Source organism: Megalobrama amblycephala, linkage group LG9 (assembly GCF_018812025.1).
Source record: "Megalobrama amblycephala isolate DHTTF-2021 linkage group LG9, ASM1881202v1, whole genome shotgun sequence".
Lineage (NCBI taxonomy): Eukaryota > Metazoa > Chordata > Actinopteri > Cypriniformes > Xenocyprididae > Megalobrama > Megalobrama amblycephala.
The window spans coordinates 28,402,820-28,420,692 of record NC_063052.1 but is presented as its reverse complement, the minus strand read 5'-3'; the positions used below and the strand labels follow the sequence as shown (position 1 = coordinate 28,420,692).

The 17,873-nt window shown below is 41.4% G+C and overlaps 1 protein-coding gene across 1 annotated transcript; it reads left to right on the top strand.

Moving 5' to 3' along the window:
- Positions 1-35: 35 nt before the first annotated feature.
- Positions 36-4,935, top strand: LOC125275512. The gene is made up of 2 exons (XM_048202506.1): positions 36-1,067; positions 1,434-4,935. Exon 2 carries the CDS (start codon positions 1,574-1,576, stop codon positions 4,040-4,042), a length of 2,469 nt encoding a protein of 822 aa, XP_048058463.1. The 5' UTR covers positions 36-1,067; positions 1,434-1,573; the 3' UTR covers positions 4,043-4,935.
- The last annotated feature ends 12,938 nt before the right edge of the window (positions 4,936-17,873 follow it).

The window sequence follows — 17,873 nt, the reverse complement described above, 5'->3', positions numbered from 1 at the left end:
ACATTTTAGGGAAAAATAATATGGTTGCACTTTATTTTACAGTACGTGTACTTACATGTACTTATAGTGTACTTACAGTGTATTTATCTAAGAAAGTTCTGGTAATACAAGGTAACTACATGGGGTAGGGTTAGGTTTATGGGTAGGTTCAGGGTTAGTACCTAATTATTACATAGTTATTGTAATTACTATAATAAGTACATAGTATGTACATGGAGAACAGGACTGTAAAATAAAGTGCTACCAATAATATTTTAATGTTTACTACACTACATTTATCTGATAACTACCGGTATAGTTTCCATTTGCTTTACAGATTACATTAAACTTCAGAGTCAAAACAGCACATTTTCCGATTAATTTACATGAATGACTTAACTGATTCAGGTCAATAACAAATCTGATAATTGGCCAGGACATAATCAACCAACGCATACATGTAAATATTATGTAATTTACTTACACTTTTGAAACTGAAGTACATTTACTGTGATATCATATACTTTCATCTTCTACTAAAGTCTTTTTCATGTGGGTAACTAGCTTTTACCAAAGTCATATTTTAACAACTTCCCTTTTACTGAAGTGTGTCTTTCAGGTAATTTATAAAAATAAAAAAATAAAAAATATATATATATATTTAGCTGCTATGTTCTTTACTCAGCTACATTTCATCAGCTCCATTGGTTCTGACAATGTTCCTCAATAATTTTATATAACAATAAAATATTTGTTTGAAATGACAAGTCTGTTAAGATCACCTTTATATGTGGAATTAGCAAAATATTAAGAACATGTCTGACCTATGTAGTAGTGTTCTACAGCACTACAAAGTACAGTTTAAAAAATGGCCATCCAAGTAAATAATCACCTCTTTTAAACAGTTCCAATAAAATGTTAATATTTTAATCCCCATGAGGGGAGAATTTATAGCAGGATTTCCTACAGTATATACTGCATTGTTGTAACCTAGGTATGTCTTATAAATTTGCATGTGAGTGTTAAATATGCTTAATGTATTATCATTCTCGGTTTTCTGCAGGACACACAAGGACAGGAAAATAGAGGTAAAACATGTGCAAAAATGTAAAACAACTAACTCCATTTCCTTCAGTCTCCAAGATGGCATGTAGTTTATTTATTCTGTGGAAATCGCATGTTGCAAAGCTTTAAATTTTGATCGACTGGAGCGTTAATTCAAATAAAAGTTAATGTGTCCAATAAAACACTGTTACTGAAGTGAGACCTTCAAACCTCACTTGGGTTGTCAAGGGTTTACTGACAGCTCAGGTGATTATTATAACACTTTAATAGTCTAGTAATTAGTAATGTGTTTAGCATAAGTATAATGAAAAATAAACATGTTGAGACTAGTAAGCCATAAATTCACCAATCAAGTAAAAGCAAATTAATCAATTGTTTTTTTTTTCTAGAAGCAACAAACTGGAGGTCAGATGATTGCAGCACCGAGCAAGTGACCAGATCTGCTAATTTGGAAGATTCTTCAAACACAAATGTGTGTAACATCCATTATGCCAACCATTCATCCCAATGCTATGGACACACAAGTGAGATGCATCACTCTGGTCTTAATGTTGAATCAGAGCCTGAACAGCCTATTTACATGCAAACATTTCCTGAGCACCTACCTGAATTTGTTGAAGAAGGGACTTTAGATGACAATGCGTTATTTGATGAAGACTTTTCAATTGATGATGACCTCTCATTTGAAGACAGTTTTGAGCTTAACCTAGAGGAGGGAACAGAACTCGAAAGCTCTACAAACACTGTAGATCATCCACTGTACAGAAATGCACCAATTTCTGTTGCAGAGAGTCTTCTCCTCATAATGACTTTTGCAAACAGACACAAAATAACAGGAAAAGCTCTCAGTGATTTGCTTACATTAATATCTCTGCACTGCCCCTCTGATACACAGACTGAGTGTCTTAAAAATTTACACAAATTTAAACAGTTATTTGATGATCCCTCCTCTCTGCTTTTGCACACATATTGTAGCTCATGCTTCATGATTGTTGAGAGTATAGACACCCAGTGTAAAACCTGTGAAGCCAATGTGTCGATGGAGGGGTCAACCTCCTATTTTATTGAGGTTCCCATTGAAGCACAACTGAAGAGATTGTTTGCTCAGGAAGGTTTTGAAGAAAAACTTAAGTTCAGGTTTAATAGACATAAAAAATGTCATGACAGTATTGAAGAAATATATGACGGAAAAACCTATCAGAAATTAACTACTTGCAATGGGCCTCTCAGTGATTCCAGAAACATTTCGTTAATGTGGAACACAGACGGTATACCTATTTTTAAGTCTTCAAAGTTTTCTGTTTGGCCTTTTTATTGTGTCATAAACGAGTTAAATTTTGTTGAACGCACGAAACGAGAAAACATGATATTTGCAGGTGTTTGGTTTGGGGATTCAAAGCCGTCAATGTTGACATTCCTTGAACCACTGTGTGGCACTCTGAACAAAATTGAAAGAGAAGGAATTTCTCTTCAGTTTGCAGGAGCTCAAGAACCTTTCATATGCAAAGCCTTTACAATTGCAGGAACCTGCGATTTGCCTGCAAAAGCTTTGGTACTTAATACTGTTCAATTCAATGGACATTTTGGGTGTCTAAAGTGTGAACAGCCAGGTCAAACAGTGAAGACTGGAGAGAGAGGTCATGTCCATGCCTTTCCTTTCCAGAAGACAGATCCAAAAGGCCCGCCTCGTACTCACAAGGGGTTTGTAGATTATGCTAAGATGGCCTATGATTCCAACAGCGTTGTTCGTGGGGTGAAGGGACCTACGTTTCTCAGCAGACTAACAAGCTATGATTTGGTCTTGGGCACAGGTATAGACTACATGCATTGTGTACTACTGGGAGTAATGCGTCTATTGATGTTTTTGTGGTTTTCCACAGAGTTCTCTCGATGTGCATTCAGTATGGTCAGATCAATCAAAGAAGTTGACAAACGTCTGGAAGAAATAAGGCCACCATTTATGATTCGATTCCCTCGTTCTGTGTCTTCTCACAGGATGTTCTTTAAAGCATCTGAGTATCGGTCCATTTTGCTGTTTTTCGGGCCAGTTGTATTCCGGGGCATTCTTGCAGGACTGTACTACAACCATTTCCTGCTCCTTAGTGAAGCAATCTTTATTCTTCTGATGGAGTCAATAACCCCTGCTCAAATAGATCATGCTGAGAAACTACTCTGGAATTTCTGTTCTCAAATGAGTGGACTCTATGGTGAGCGATACATGACAGCCAATTTGCACTTACTTGTCCATTTAGCTGATAGTGTAAGAGCTCTTGGACCTCTGTGGACACACTCTTGCTTTCACTTTGAAGACAAAAATGGGTACTTGCTCCGTCTTATACATGGAACCCAGAATATACCTGCCCAAATGGTAAATGCTGTAAAGACTATACAATATCTCCCTAGCATCACACAAAACATAAAGCTGAACATAGTAACTACTGAGTTTTTGGCCAGAATGACAAATAGCAATAGTTATCAACCAAGTAATGTTGTCAATATTGTGGCCATGTTAGGGGCATCATTCAATAGATGTCTTGAAACTGATGATATTTTTCTTCTGGAACAGTTTCTTGGTCAGGCTTTACATAGTAATGTGGTCAAGGCATATAACAGAGCTCAAATAGGGAAAATAATTTACACTTCCCAGCAGTATGTCAAAGCCAAAAGACGAAACAATTACACAGTGTTATTTTGTGATGGTGCGCAGATCAAATATGGACAGATTAAATTATTGTGTTCCTACAAAGAACCCAATGAAGGTCAGAATGAGATAAAACTTGCGTTTTTGAATGAATTTGCAGTTGCAAGCATAAATCTTCTACAAGATACTTTGACAGGTGGAACGTGTTTCCATATTGTTAGCCTCCTGGAAGTTCCTGTGAGAAAGACAGTGGTAGGACTTGAAAGTATTTTGGCAAAGTTGATGTTCATTGATTTGTCCTCGATGCCTGGTATTGTGTTTGCTGCACATTTCCCTAACAAACTTGAAAGGGACTAAAGATATTATAAAGTCAAAGATATGATCTTATTTTGAACAAAAGGGCCCATGATTTAACTAGTTGAAAATCCCTACTGAAAATGTAAAATATGTTGATGGACAACTGTGATGCCATCTCAACTGTTTTATATGGGCAAATCTATTGTCATACAAAAAGGTCACTTTGGGGCTAACATGAGAAGATGCATACATCTGAATATACAACATTAAAATTATTAATGATATGAGTTTTTGGCAGTTAAACTTTGATACATCTGAAATGTTGAAATTGTAATTTCTTTGCTCTCAAGTTACCAATAAATTACTGTTTTTAATTTTGCAATGTGTTTTGTGTGGTTAATAAAATTATTTTACTGAATTACATGCAGTGAAATATTTCAAATCATTTATAGAAAATAATATAAAAGAAGAGGGTCTTTGCAGCCTAAAATAAAAGATTTACAATTAATTTATTCATACAGTAATACATTATATTTAAAAAATCATGTGGATTAAGATATCATATGAAACAACCAAGACAGTGATCCAAGTCTTAGAATTCAATGAGCACTTGTGGAAATCTCTTCCTTTGCTCTATCTGAGTTAAGCATGAGATGCATGAATTGAAGCTGGGATAAGAGTTATATTGAGTTCATGGAGAGAACTCTGTCTGAGATCACAAAGAGACACAGAAGTTGAGAAACTCTGAGCATTATATTAGAGCTTGTTGAGATCTATTCTGAAACTTAAAAGGAGACTAAATTGAGATTTAGTGCATCTTATTGCTCCAGAGAAAAGCCTGAGACACAGGAGAAATAAACCTTTGTCTCAGTTTGGTGTCATATGGATCTCAAAGTTGTCTAGGAGAAATAAATGAAACATTTTGGAGATCTCTTTTCAGATTTTCTTTTCCTCTGGGTATGTATTTCACGTGCTCATAACTTCATGAAAAATGCACAGATCATAAAAATCGCACATCAATATTTAAAGCAGATTCTCATGATTAAAATGAATCCAAAATCAATATAATATATTGCGTTGATCACAAGATATTACTCACGAAATGATTTAACATACTTGGCTAAAAACATGTCTTTCATCTCTCCGAGATGCAGTGTGTATCCAATGTTCCCGGACCCATCCATGTTCGTTTTCCAACGTGGAATAACACAAAATAGATATCATTTTAAATCTTAGAATCTCATCTTTTTAATGCATCTAACCATTTTGAAAAACTCCTGAGAAGTGCCTCTAAACCGGAGTTTACCGCCCGTTGGCGCCACCTGGCTGCGGAAAAATGAACAACAATTTTTCAAACTATTCTTTATAATATCACCACGAAATTTGAACCAGATGCAGCTCACATATAGGAGAGCATCACCAAAAAAGATTTTTTTTAGCGATCTTATTGTGTTCCTGAGTTATTCCATGTCAAATAAAAAAAGAAAAATTATTTTTAAAAATTATATATATTTTTTGTCTTTTATCAGCTGTTTCTCGGCAAGAAAATGTCCAAATGTAATGTAATTTATATTTTCTTAAAATTTAAAATGTTTTGTATCAAATGATACCTACCTTTTGACTCTCCTTGCTAGAGTTTTGGAGTTATGAGTCTTTACTTTTGTGTGTGTCGCTCAGAAAAAAAAAAAAAAAAGAACTCTAAAAAAGCCTTCAGGTCTTAAAGGGTTAATTCAAATAAATACTTTAAAATAATTTGAGCTTCAGCCTGGTTTAATAGCATTTATACATATATAAATGTCTTTGGTCAAATTAAGCTGTAAAATAAATAGTTTATCCCTTTAAATGCAATGGATTTTGAAAGATATCAACAAAAAACGGGCAAAAAACTTTAAAAGTGATTTTCTCAGGTTTTCAATTTGAAAAAGAGGGCAGACGACCATAATTAAAATGGGTATATCTTTAAAACCATTCAAGGTATGACTTTGACTAGGATATCATTTTAAAGCTTATTGTCTCATCTTTCCATTGATACCAAAATCTCAATTTTGAAATTTGGGTCACTGTGACTCATTTTGCTGGATCAGGTCACATATTATTACAATTTAAAATAATGGTATTCTATTATATTCTTTAAAATATAATGTATTTCTGTGATGCAAAGTGTCTGAACAATTCTAAAAATCCTTTCTTTGTATTGGTTTTAAGTAATATTCTAATTTTCTGAGATACTGAATTTGGGATTTTCCTTAGTTGTCAGTTATAATCATCAAAATTAAAAGAAATAAACATTTGAAATATATCAGTCTGTGTGTAATGAATGAATGTAATATACAAGTTTCACTTTTTGAGTGGAATTAGTGAAATAAATCAACTTTTTGATGATATTCTAATTATATGACCAGCACCTGTACATCTTTTCACAAGTTTTTTTTTTTCAGTTGGATTCATGTCTAAATATTATTAAATCACAATTATAACAATAAAAGCTACTTTTTGTCAAAGTTTAGGATTTTTTTTTCGTACTGAAGGTTCTCAAAAATGTTGATTTTGAGGATTTTTTTTTTCCATTTTCTAACAATATTGAAAAACTGATTTTTATTACAAAAAATCCTAAACTTTGACAAAAAGTAGCTTTTATTGTTATAATTGTGATTTCATAATATTTAGGCATGAATCCAACTGAAAAAAACTTGTGAAAAGATGTATTTCAGTCAGTCACATAACACATAGCAAATAGTGGAGCTCTGCAGCCATTTACTGGTAAAAGTGATACGTTTTCTAAAGGCTGATTTATACTTCTGTGTCGGACCTACGCTGGAGCCTCTGCGCCGTAGGCTATGCGTCTGTTTTCATTTATACTTCTGTGTCGTTGTCCACATCGACGTGCATGCAGACCACTAGGAGGCAGTGTCCACGGTCATGTTGAGTATCAAGGCAAAAGCCGAAAAAAAAGCAGCTCGTCATGTACGTTGTCAGAGAAGCTTACATAAAGAAACGGCAGAGAAGCGGCAAATAGGTAACGACTTTTGTTGCAGTTTGACTGTATGTGTCCCCTGAAACAGAACGTTTTTTCATTCCTATGGAAGTTGAAAGCGCTCTCTCTTCTCCGAGTGCTCCGCGCCGGTTTTTGACCTGAGGGAGGGGTTCTAGCAGACCAATCACAGCGCTTGCGGTCCGCGTCGAATTGACGCGTTGTTACATTTTGAAGAGGTGCACGTCAGGCTACGCGTGGTATAAACAGCCTATGCTGTAGCTACGGTGTACACTCGACGCAGAAGTATAAATCAGCCTTAAGGATCCAGATTCTCTATGGGGTTCAGGTCAAGCGAGTTTGCTGGCCAGTGAAGCACACCAAAACCATGGTCATTTAACCAACTTTTGGTGCTTTTGGCAGTGTGGGCTGGTGCCAAATCCTGAAGGAAAATGAAATCAGCATCTCCATAAAGCTTGTCAGCAGAAGGAAGCATAAAGTGCTCTAAAATGTCTTGGTAAATGGGTGCAGTGACTTTGGTTTTCAAAAAACACAGTGGACCAACACCAGCAGATGACATGGCAGCCCAAATTATCACAGACTGTGGAAACTTCACACTGGACTTCAAGCAGCTTGGGCTATGAGCTTCTCCACCCTTCCTCCAGACTCTAGGACCTTTGCTTCCAAATGAAATACAAAACTTGCTCTCATCTGAAAAGAGGACTTTGGACCACTGGGTAACAGTCGAGTTCTTCTTCTCCTTACCCAGGTAAGATGCCTCTGATGTTGTCTGTGGTTCAGGAGTGGCTTATCAAGAGGAATACGACAACTGTAGCCAAATTCTTTGACACGCCTGTATGTGGTGGCTCTTGATGCCTTGACCCCAGCCTCAGTCCATTCCTTGTGAAGATCACCCAAATTCTTGAATCCATTTTGTTTGTCAAGCCTCTCAAGGCTGCGGTTCTCAGTTGGTGGAGCATCTTTTTCTTCCACACTTTCCCTTCCACTCAACTTTCTGTTAACATGCTTGGATACAGCACTCTGTGAACGGCCAGCTTCTTTGGCAATGAATGTTTGTGGCTTACCCTCCTTGTGAAGGGTGTCAATGATTGTCTTCTGGACAACTGTTAGATCTTCCCCATGATTATGTAGCCTAGTGAACCAAACTGAGAGACCATTTTCAAGGCTCAGGAGACATTTGCAGGTGTTTTGAGTTGAATAGCTGATTGGAATTTCACCATAATTTGTTGAGAAAATGAATTGGTGTTTTTTTGTTAAATGTGAAATAAAGTAATCTGCCTTTCAAATGTGCCTAATTTAAATATTGTGTGGGAAAAAGAAATCAGATCAGTTATCCAGATACCGAGGCCACTTTATTGTGATCAAATAAATATAAATGTGCTGTGTCCTGATTGGCTAATGATCCGATCTGCTTGATCGGATCATGGTGATTGCATATTAATGCCAAGTGTAAACGCATGCAGAGTTCAGATCCAACCCTGATCAAACACATCTGCTTTTAGTTATCAAGTGCCCCTGAAGATCTTAATTCACTGCTTTAGGTGTGTTTGATCAATGTTGGATCTGAACTCTGCAGCAAATGGAGATCTCCAGGAACAGGACATCTAGTGTTTCATTCCTATTCAACTGCGCTCTGTCTGTTTGATGTACATGTTCATACTGGTATTCATTCACTGAAATTTAATGGAGCCTGTTGTCAGAAAAAGCACACCTGCATGATTTTATAACATTTACAGATAAGAGTATAACCATAAAATGTCAGTTTTGTGCTGAGGAAAACACATCTCATGAGCACTCATTCTTTCCGTCTAATGTCACTTGTGTGATCTCTCCGTACTGTGCCCTGGCCCGCTTGAAAAGGCACGGTTGGATTAGGCTTGGCCGTGGTATGGATGAAGTGAGATGAAAACGTCTCGGGTTACGTCTGTAACCCTGGTTCCCTGAGTAGGGAACGAGATGCTGTGTTGGCGCTTTGGGAACGCTATGCGTGATTACGTCTTGAAGCACTCATGAAATCGAACCAATAATGTGACGGGACGTCAGAGCGGGTGACGTCACGGACCAGGAAACTATAAAGCACTCCTGAGAACAAAGAATGCCAGCTTCTGATATGGATGAAGCAGACGCTCACAGGCGTGCAGGGAGTATGGCTAAGCAACGCAGCGTCTCGTTCCCTACTCAGGGAACCAGGGTTACAGACGTAACCCGAGACGTTCCGCTGCGTTGACGCTTTGGGAACGCTATCCCAACTAGGCCATAAGACCAAGTGCCTGTCTGTTATCTTTTTACGACGAGAGCACCGAGGCTCCTGGAGTGGAGCCCAAATCAAGGTTATAAAACCTAATAAAAGTATGCTGAGATGACCACCCAGCTGCATCACATATCTCATTGAGGGGAACCCCCGAGATAAAAGCCTTTGAGGCATCCATACCCCTAGTAGAGTGTGCCCAGACAGCCAAGGGTGAAGGCTGCCCGGATGACTCATAAGCAAGAGAGATGGCCTCGACCACCCACTTGCTCATTCTCTGCTTAGACACTGGGCCTCCTTTGTTAGGAGACCCGTAGCACACAAACAATTGTTCCGTTTTTCGCCACAGGGCAGCTCTGTGGACATAAGTGTCTAAAGCCCTCACTGGGCAGAGCAGATTTAGTTTTTCCTGATCTGAATTTGTAAAAGGTGGAGGACAAAAGGCCTGAAGTACAATCGGTCCTGGGACATTTGTGGGGACCTTGGGTATATACCCAGGTCTAGGATGTAGGAAAGCCTTGACCATTCCAGGTGCAAAGTCTAGGAGCAACAGATAGTGCTTGTAGATCTCCAATTCTCTTGAGAGAACAGCAGGAATATAGTTTTGAGTGTGAGGAACTTTTCAGGTACTTCCTCTAAAGGTTCAAAGGGAGCTGCAGCCAACCCTTCCAATACAATAGCTAAGTCCCAGGACAGAGTTTTTGTACGCACAGCAGGCCTCAGCCTCTGGGTACCATGGAGAAAACGTATAACTAGAGGGTTTCCTCCCACAGAAACACCCTCCAAAGGAGCATGATAAGGGGAGATCGCTGCAATATAAACCTTCAATCTAGAAGGAGATAGACCATCCGAGAATTTTTCTTGGAGAAATTGCAGTACATGACTGATAGAGAAGTGGACCGGATCCACTTGAGATTGGCTACACCAAGTAGCAAACAGCTTCCACTTATATGCATATAGTCTTCTCGTGGACGGAGCTCTGGAGTGGAGTATGGTCTCCACAACCTCAGTTGAGAGACCGGATTCTATGAGCTCGGCCCCCTCAGAGGCCAAGCCCACAGTTTCCATAACTCCGGGCGGGGGTGAGTTATCGTGCCGCCCGCTTGAGACAGAAAGTCCTGTCTGATTGGAATCTCCATGGGGGAGCCTTCTAAGACGGACACTAGATCCGTGAACCATATCCGGGTCGGCCAGAATGGGGCTACCAATAGAACCCTCTCCTGGATGAGTTAGAGAATACCACAGCGGGCAATGAGACGTCTCTTTCGAGGTAAATAAGTCGACTTCTGCATAACCGAAATTCTTCCATATGAGCTCCACCACCTCGGGGTGGAGTCTCCATTCCCCGGACCTCGGCCCCTGCCTCGACAAGATGTCTGCCCCCACATTTTGATGCCCCGGGATATAAGCTGCTCTCAGGGATGGGCTAACTTGCCCATCACTGATGGGCTAACTTGCACAACTGGTGAGACCTCAGACCCCCCTGATGGTTGATATAGGAAACCACTGACATGTTGTCTGTGCGAACTAACACACGGTGGCCCCTCAGGTCTGGGAGGAAGTATTTGAGAGCTTGAAATACCGCCATCATTTCCAGCCAATTTATATGCCAGGAACGATGATGGTCCTCCCAAAGACACTGGGCCGAGCAACCACTCATGATTGCTCCCCAGCCTGTGAGAGATGCATCCGTTGTTAGCATTATGCGACAACAAGGAGCCCCCAACACAGGTCCCTGGGACAGGAACCAGGGCTTCTTCCACATGGCCAAGGCACGAAGGTATCGCCGTGTGACCTTGATCATGCGGAAAGGATTTCCCCTTGGAGAAAACCCCCTGGTCCTGAGCCACCACTGTAAGGGTCTCATGTGCAGCAGGCCAAAAGGTATCACGTTGGATGCAGCTGCCATCAGACCCAACAGTCTCTGAAACTGTTTTACAGTGAGTGACTGGCCTAATTTCACCCCTTTCATGACTGAAAGAATGAAATTCACCCGAGCAGGAGACAGACGTGCCTGCATCGTAGTGGAATCCCAGACTACCCCTAGATAGTTGGTAGTTTGAGCCGGTAGAAGCACACTCTTCTTGGCATTGAGTCTCAACCCTAACCTTCTCATATGTGACAGAACTACATCTCGATGTTGAACTGCTTGTTGCTCTGATTGAGCTAGAATCAACCAATCATCTATATAATTTAGCACACGGAGCCTCAGGGGAGCCAGAGCTGCATCCACGCACTTTGTGAAGGTGCGGGGTGAAAGGGATAGGCCAAACGGAAGAACCTTGTATTGGTAAGCTTCGCCCCTGAAAGCAAACCTGAGGAACTTCCAATGTGAAGGATGGATTGTTACATGAAAGTAAGCGTCTTTCAGATCTATTGTCACAAACCAGTCCTCAGACCTGATCTGTGTGGTGATCTGTCTGAGTGCAAGCATCTTGAACTTGAGCTTTTGCACTGAACGATTTAACATGCGTAAATCTAGAATAGGACGCAACCCTCCATCCTTCTTCGGAACGATGAAGTAACGGCTGTAAAACCCTGACTGTTTGCTGGGAGGAGGAACCCTCTCTTTTTGCAAAAGTGTCATAACTTCTTGTTCCATAACCAGAGACTGCTGGGGGCCCACCACCGTAGGAGGACCTCGTTGAACTGGGGCGGGCGAAACCCGAACTGTATTTTGTAACCCTTTTTTATCATTTGCAGCACAAATTGAGAAATATTGGGAAGACGTTTCCATTTTTCCAGAAATTCTACTAAGGGAACCAGTCTCTTGAGACTGGCCTCTGGTGTTTTTTGAGCATTTGACTCGGCAGCCTGAAGTGGCGCACCGGCAGGGAACAGCCGAATCAAACACTGGCCGGCCCTCCTCAGAGGGTCGGTGGGGACCGCTGCACCCGGAAGCACACGAGGTGGCAGGGTTGGCAGAACGGCCCCCTGAGGGCACCGAAGAGGAGTTAATTTTATAGATTTTAATACAGGACCCTCTTCGGAGGGGGCTGCCCTCAGAAGTCCTGGGCCACTGGTGTCAGGACTTCTTCGAAGCCTTCCTTGCGATAATGACAGTCCGCAGATCTGTCTTACCCTTGGAAAGCTTCGCTTGTGTCACCCGTCCCGGTCCCCAAGCTCTTTGCGGGGGAGCACGGGCAGCGACGTTTTGTTTTTGCTGCGCTCTATGCGCAGATGAGGAGCTGGTAGATGGCCGAGACTGCTCCCGCTCAGCAGCCTCGGTGGGGAGAGAGTGGCAGGGAGAAATCTTTGAAAAGCTGCTGACTGTTTTTTGGCTTCCTGAAACATCTCGACAACCGAAGTAACTGAATCGCCGAAGAGGCCCAAGGGAGATAATGGCGAATCCAAGAGCACGGCTTTATCTCTTTCTCCGATGTCAGATAAATTCAGCCATAAGTGCCTCTCCGTGGCCACCAGGGCTGCCATAGAACAGCCGATTGATTTTGCCGTCTCCTTGGTGGCCCGGAGAGATAAGTCGGTAGCTTTACGTAGCTCTTGGATTGCCTCAAAGCTCGCCTCACCGCTCTCATCAATCTCCCCCAGCAGGTCGGCTTGATAGCCTTGGAGGATTGACATGGTGTGTAAACATGCCGCCGCCTGACCTGCTGAGGCGTATGCCTTGCCCACCAGCGCTGATGTTGTGCGTAATGGTCTGGTGGGCAGCGTCTGGGATTTAAGGGACGATGCTGACTCAGTCGAGAGATAGCTCGCGAGCGTCTCTTCGACCCAAGGCATCGTCCCATAACCATATTGTTTTGCCCCTACTATATTACAATATATAGATGCCTGAGGGTTATAGACTCTGAATTGGGCCGGCTTCTGCCACGATCTCGACACCTCGGTGTGGAGATCGGGGAAGAACGGCAATCCCCGACACTGAGGCTGTGACCGGGCAGGGAGAAAGCACTCATCAAGTTTACTTTTTAAACGCACTTCAGGTCTTTCTGCTGGCCAGTCGATGTTTAACTTTGCCACCACCCTAGTCACCATATCTAATAGCTCCTCATATGCTGGAGATGAGGATGGCGAGTCCTCTTCTCCAGCCTCAACGCTCACTATATCCACCTCCTCAGAGCTAGATAAGTGAAGCGCTGGTGCCTCTCTCCTGGGGGAAGAAACCGCAGAGCGTGCTTCCACAACCAAGGGAGAGACACTGGGTCTGGCGGGTGAGGGCTGAGATAGGGCTGCGGCGCCTTCTTTCTCTTTATCAAAGAACGCCCGGAATGAGCAGAGTGTACGGAGTGTCAGCTTTTCACAATGCACAGAGACAGCTCCCTCGAGAGCTGCCTGGGCATGCTCCACTCCCAAGCAAGCAACACACATCTCATGTGTATCCCCGCCCGTGATGAAGCGAGGGCAGGGAGGAACACACTTAACAAACTGCTGCTTGCTTGTCGCCATAATACGTGTCTTTTCTCTAATATATATATATATATATATATATATATATATATATATATATATATATATATATATATATATGCTTGGTGAAAACATAAAATACTGTTGTCCACAGACGAAGAGATATTTTGTTTTGCTGTATATGTAACGGACAGACAACACCAAATAAGACACACGATAACACAGAGCGCTGCCGAAGACACAGAAGCTGGTGTTCTTTGTTCTCAGGAGTGCTTTATAGTTTCCTGGTCCGTGACGTTACCCGCTCTGACGTCCCGTCACACTATTGGTTCAATTTCAAGAGAGCTTCAAGACGTAATCACACAGAGGCGTTCCCAAAGCGTCAACGCAGCGTCGATGTTCCCATGAAAGGGAACCAAGTAATGAATGGCTACTACTATTGAGTGTGCTATGTCTGACATTATTACAACAACAAATATCTTCTATTACTTATTGAATAGTAAAAACCTTTCAATTTATTTAATTAATTTGAGTATATTTGGGTTTATATCGAGTCCGGTTCTCACCTTAGTGATGAACAGAAATTGTAGTTTGCAAATTTCTCCATCAATGACAGCTCTCTTCTAACAAGCTGATGATCTTAACCAGATGTGAAAAATAAAGGATACATACAAAATGTGCAGTGGTGGGTCCCGTTGGACCTGGTTTGAAAACCACTGGTGTATTGAGTATAAGGTCTATAGATGGGATGGGCAACTCTGGTCCTGAAGGGACACTATTCGGCAAAGTTTAGCTCAATCCTTGATCAAACACACTTGGAAAAAATTAATCCAACACCAAAATTTAACAGTAAAGGCTGATTTATATTTCTGTGTCGCACCTACACCGGAGCCTCTGCGCAGTAGTCTATGCGTCTGGTCTCTGCACTCCCAAAATGTAATAAACATAAAGCTGTCAACACAGTAATCAAATTCCAGCCTCCAGTCTCCAGTCAGTCTCTCTCTCAGCCACTTCCTTTTTCCTGGTGGCTTTATCTGGTCTCCCCATGCCAATTACTGCAATGAGACACAGGTGTTTATCAATTGCACTTCACCTACTTGGCTCCGCTTGTCTCCTGCCTTTCTCTCCCGCTGCAGACCTCGCTGAACCATGCCCCCCTTGCCACACACACTCGCTCGTCTCCTGTTGCTCTAAATCAATCTTTTGACCCGAGGGAGGGATTCTAACAGACCAATCACAGCGCTTGCGGTCTGGGTAGAATTGACGTTTTGTTAAATTTATTTAAGAGGTGCACATCAGGCTACGTCGTAGTATACACATGGTACTCACAGCCTACACTGTACCCGCAGCGTACACGCGACGCAGAAGTATAAATCAGCCTTAAGTCTTCAGGAATGCTTGAAAATTACAGGCAGGTGTATTTGATTAGGGATGAAAGACAGTGGTCCTCCAGTACCAATGCTGCCCATCCCTGATCCATAGGATAGGATAGGGCAGTGGTTCCCAACCTGGGGGGCGCCAGAGTTCACAGGGGTTACGCGAGAGTTTATATGCTTTGAGGTCAAACATGAATATGAAAGACTTTTTTATATGGTTTCTAGGAATGCACCAAATGATCCGCCACTTATCCGAAAATGTTGTCAGTTAAATTCCTTTGATTCTATTTGTGGTCTCTCAGCTTGTCAATCACATAAACCGATAACATTTTTATGACACAAAAGACGCAAGCTTGTTCACACCAGCTGCGAGAGCTGCATCAAAAATGAAAAGTCAGCAGCGACTGGTTTGTATACAATAATGCAGTGAAAACGTGTATGGTTCAAACTACTTTATTTTTTGTTACCAGTAGTAGAGATGCACCGGTCTATCCACCATCAATCAGAACCGGCCAGTTCCGTTTTTGTTCCAGACTGAATACTATACTGTACTGTACTTTTACTCCAGAAAATACTGTACCGGGCAGAGCAAACTCACTGTTGCTCAGAATATTGGAAGAAAAGAGATGTAAGATGGGTCCTCAGGGTTTCTTATATGTATGGAGGGGGGGCTTCATGGACAAAAGGTTGTGAACCACTGGTATAGATCATACATGTTGTTGGTTTTGATGCTTTAAATGTCTAAATTGTTTTATGTCTATTTTTGAAAGAGTTTCACATGTGAAGAAACCCTTAAAGTCCACATGAGAATTCATACAGGAGAAAAGCCTTACACCTGCCAACAGTGTGGAAAGAGTTTCAGACATAAAGAAACCTTTAAATACCACATGAAAATTCACACTGGAGAGAAACCTTTCACCTGCCAACAATGTTGACAGAGTTTCAGACATAAAGGAAGCCTTAAAGACCACATGAGAACTCATACTGGAGAAAAGCCTTACACCTGCCAACAATGTGGAAAGAGTTTCAGTGAGAAAGGAAACCTTACAGTCCACATGAGAATTCACAGTGGAGAGAAACCTTATGCCTGTCAACAGTGTGGAAAGAATTTCAGTCGAAAAGGAAGACTTGAAATCCACATGAGAATTCACACTGGAGAGAAACCTTATGCCTGTCAACAGTGTGGAAAGAGTTTCAGTCGAAAAGAAAGCCTTATGGCCCACATGAGAACCCACACTGGAGAAAAGCCTTAAGGCAGGAACACACCAAGCCGACAGTCAGCCGTCGGGTAGTTTTTGTTTGTTAGACAACTAAGGCTATGTCCACACGAAGCCGGAGCTTACCCTATCCAGTCTTTTTTTTTTTCCTCATCTCAAGAAATATCTGCGTCCACACAAAACCACTGAAATGACTCAAAACGATGTAGTATACATGCCAGACCAGTATGTGGCACTGTAATTCTGCCACAGAGATACACTTAAAACAGCAAATAAGACTTGAAGCATGCATATAATCCTTGCACGCTGTATACAAACTATAGTAAAGATTAGAAATAATGCTTTATTTTGGCTCAGTAGCTTCTGCAACATTAACACAAGCATCAAGACTCTGCTATTGTTGTTGCTGTTTTGTGCTGTTAGCAGCTGACTAGGGTCGACACGTGGGGTGATGACATCATCATTTCTCAAAATATACAGATAGGCTGTCCACACGAAAACGCAAAGCTGGCGTTTTCAGATTTATCCACTCTGGGGGCCGGTTTAAAAAAAATAGTGGTTTTATCTTCTGAAATCGCTGGATCCATGTGGACAAAACGCCTATCTGATACAAAATTTGTGCGTATTCACAAAAATGTGTCTCCATGTGGGCAGGGCCTAAGTTTTCTCAGTGTGTTCCGCACCATCAGCTGAAGTTGATCTTCGTCTGCTTTTTTTCTGGACGATTTGACATGTTGAATCGGCATCGGAGCGCCTCGGTCCATTGGGCCATCTGATCATTCTGATTGGCTGTTCAGCTACTGCCACCTGCTGGTTCGAAAAGGCATTTCATCTTATGCAGGCGCAGATGCGACGTGCTACTTGTCTGTCGGCTGTCGAGCATCGGTTTGGTGTGTCAGGGCAACTTTGGACACAGATGCTGCCAACGTGAGCCAACCCCACAGTCTGCTTTCGTCGCCACTAGTTCGTCGGCGTCGGCTTGGTGTGTTCCTGCCTTTACACCTGCACTCTGTGCGGGAATGGCTTCACACGGGAACGAAGGCTTAGGGAACACATGAATATTCACACTGAAGAGAAGTCATTTACATGTGGTCAGTGTGGAAAGAGTTTCATATTTAAAGGTAACCTTAAGGTCCACACGAGGATTCACTCAAAAGAGAACTGTTTTTGAAGTCGTCACTGTGGAAAGAGCAGAGGTGTAAAGAGTACCTGAAAACAATTCTTGAATAAAAGTACAGATACTTTACAACGAAAATGACTCTGTTACAAGTTTAAAGTTACCCATTCTAAGACAACTTGAGTTAAGTCTTAGAGTATCTGATTTTAACTGTACTTAAGTATTTTACTCATGCTGAATTTAGGCTTGAAGAAGCACTAGTCCACGACACTAGTCCAGAAATGGCAGTGAAAATAAGAAAAAGTTGGGAAAGTACATGATATTCTAGGGTAGTCTCTCCATGTAAGCATTAGTATGTTCAATGTACCTGGAACACTTTAATGAGGTAGTGTAGACATTAACACTATCCTGCAGACTATAGTTAACATGAACTAACAATACTTTAAAAGCCTTTTCAAATTTTGGCTTATGTAAATTAACAAATACCAATTTTTAGGCTATTAAAATAAAGTAATGTGGCATCATTAAAGGGGTCATATAATGCCATTTTTGTTCAAGTTAATATGATTCTTT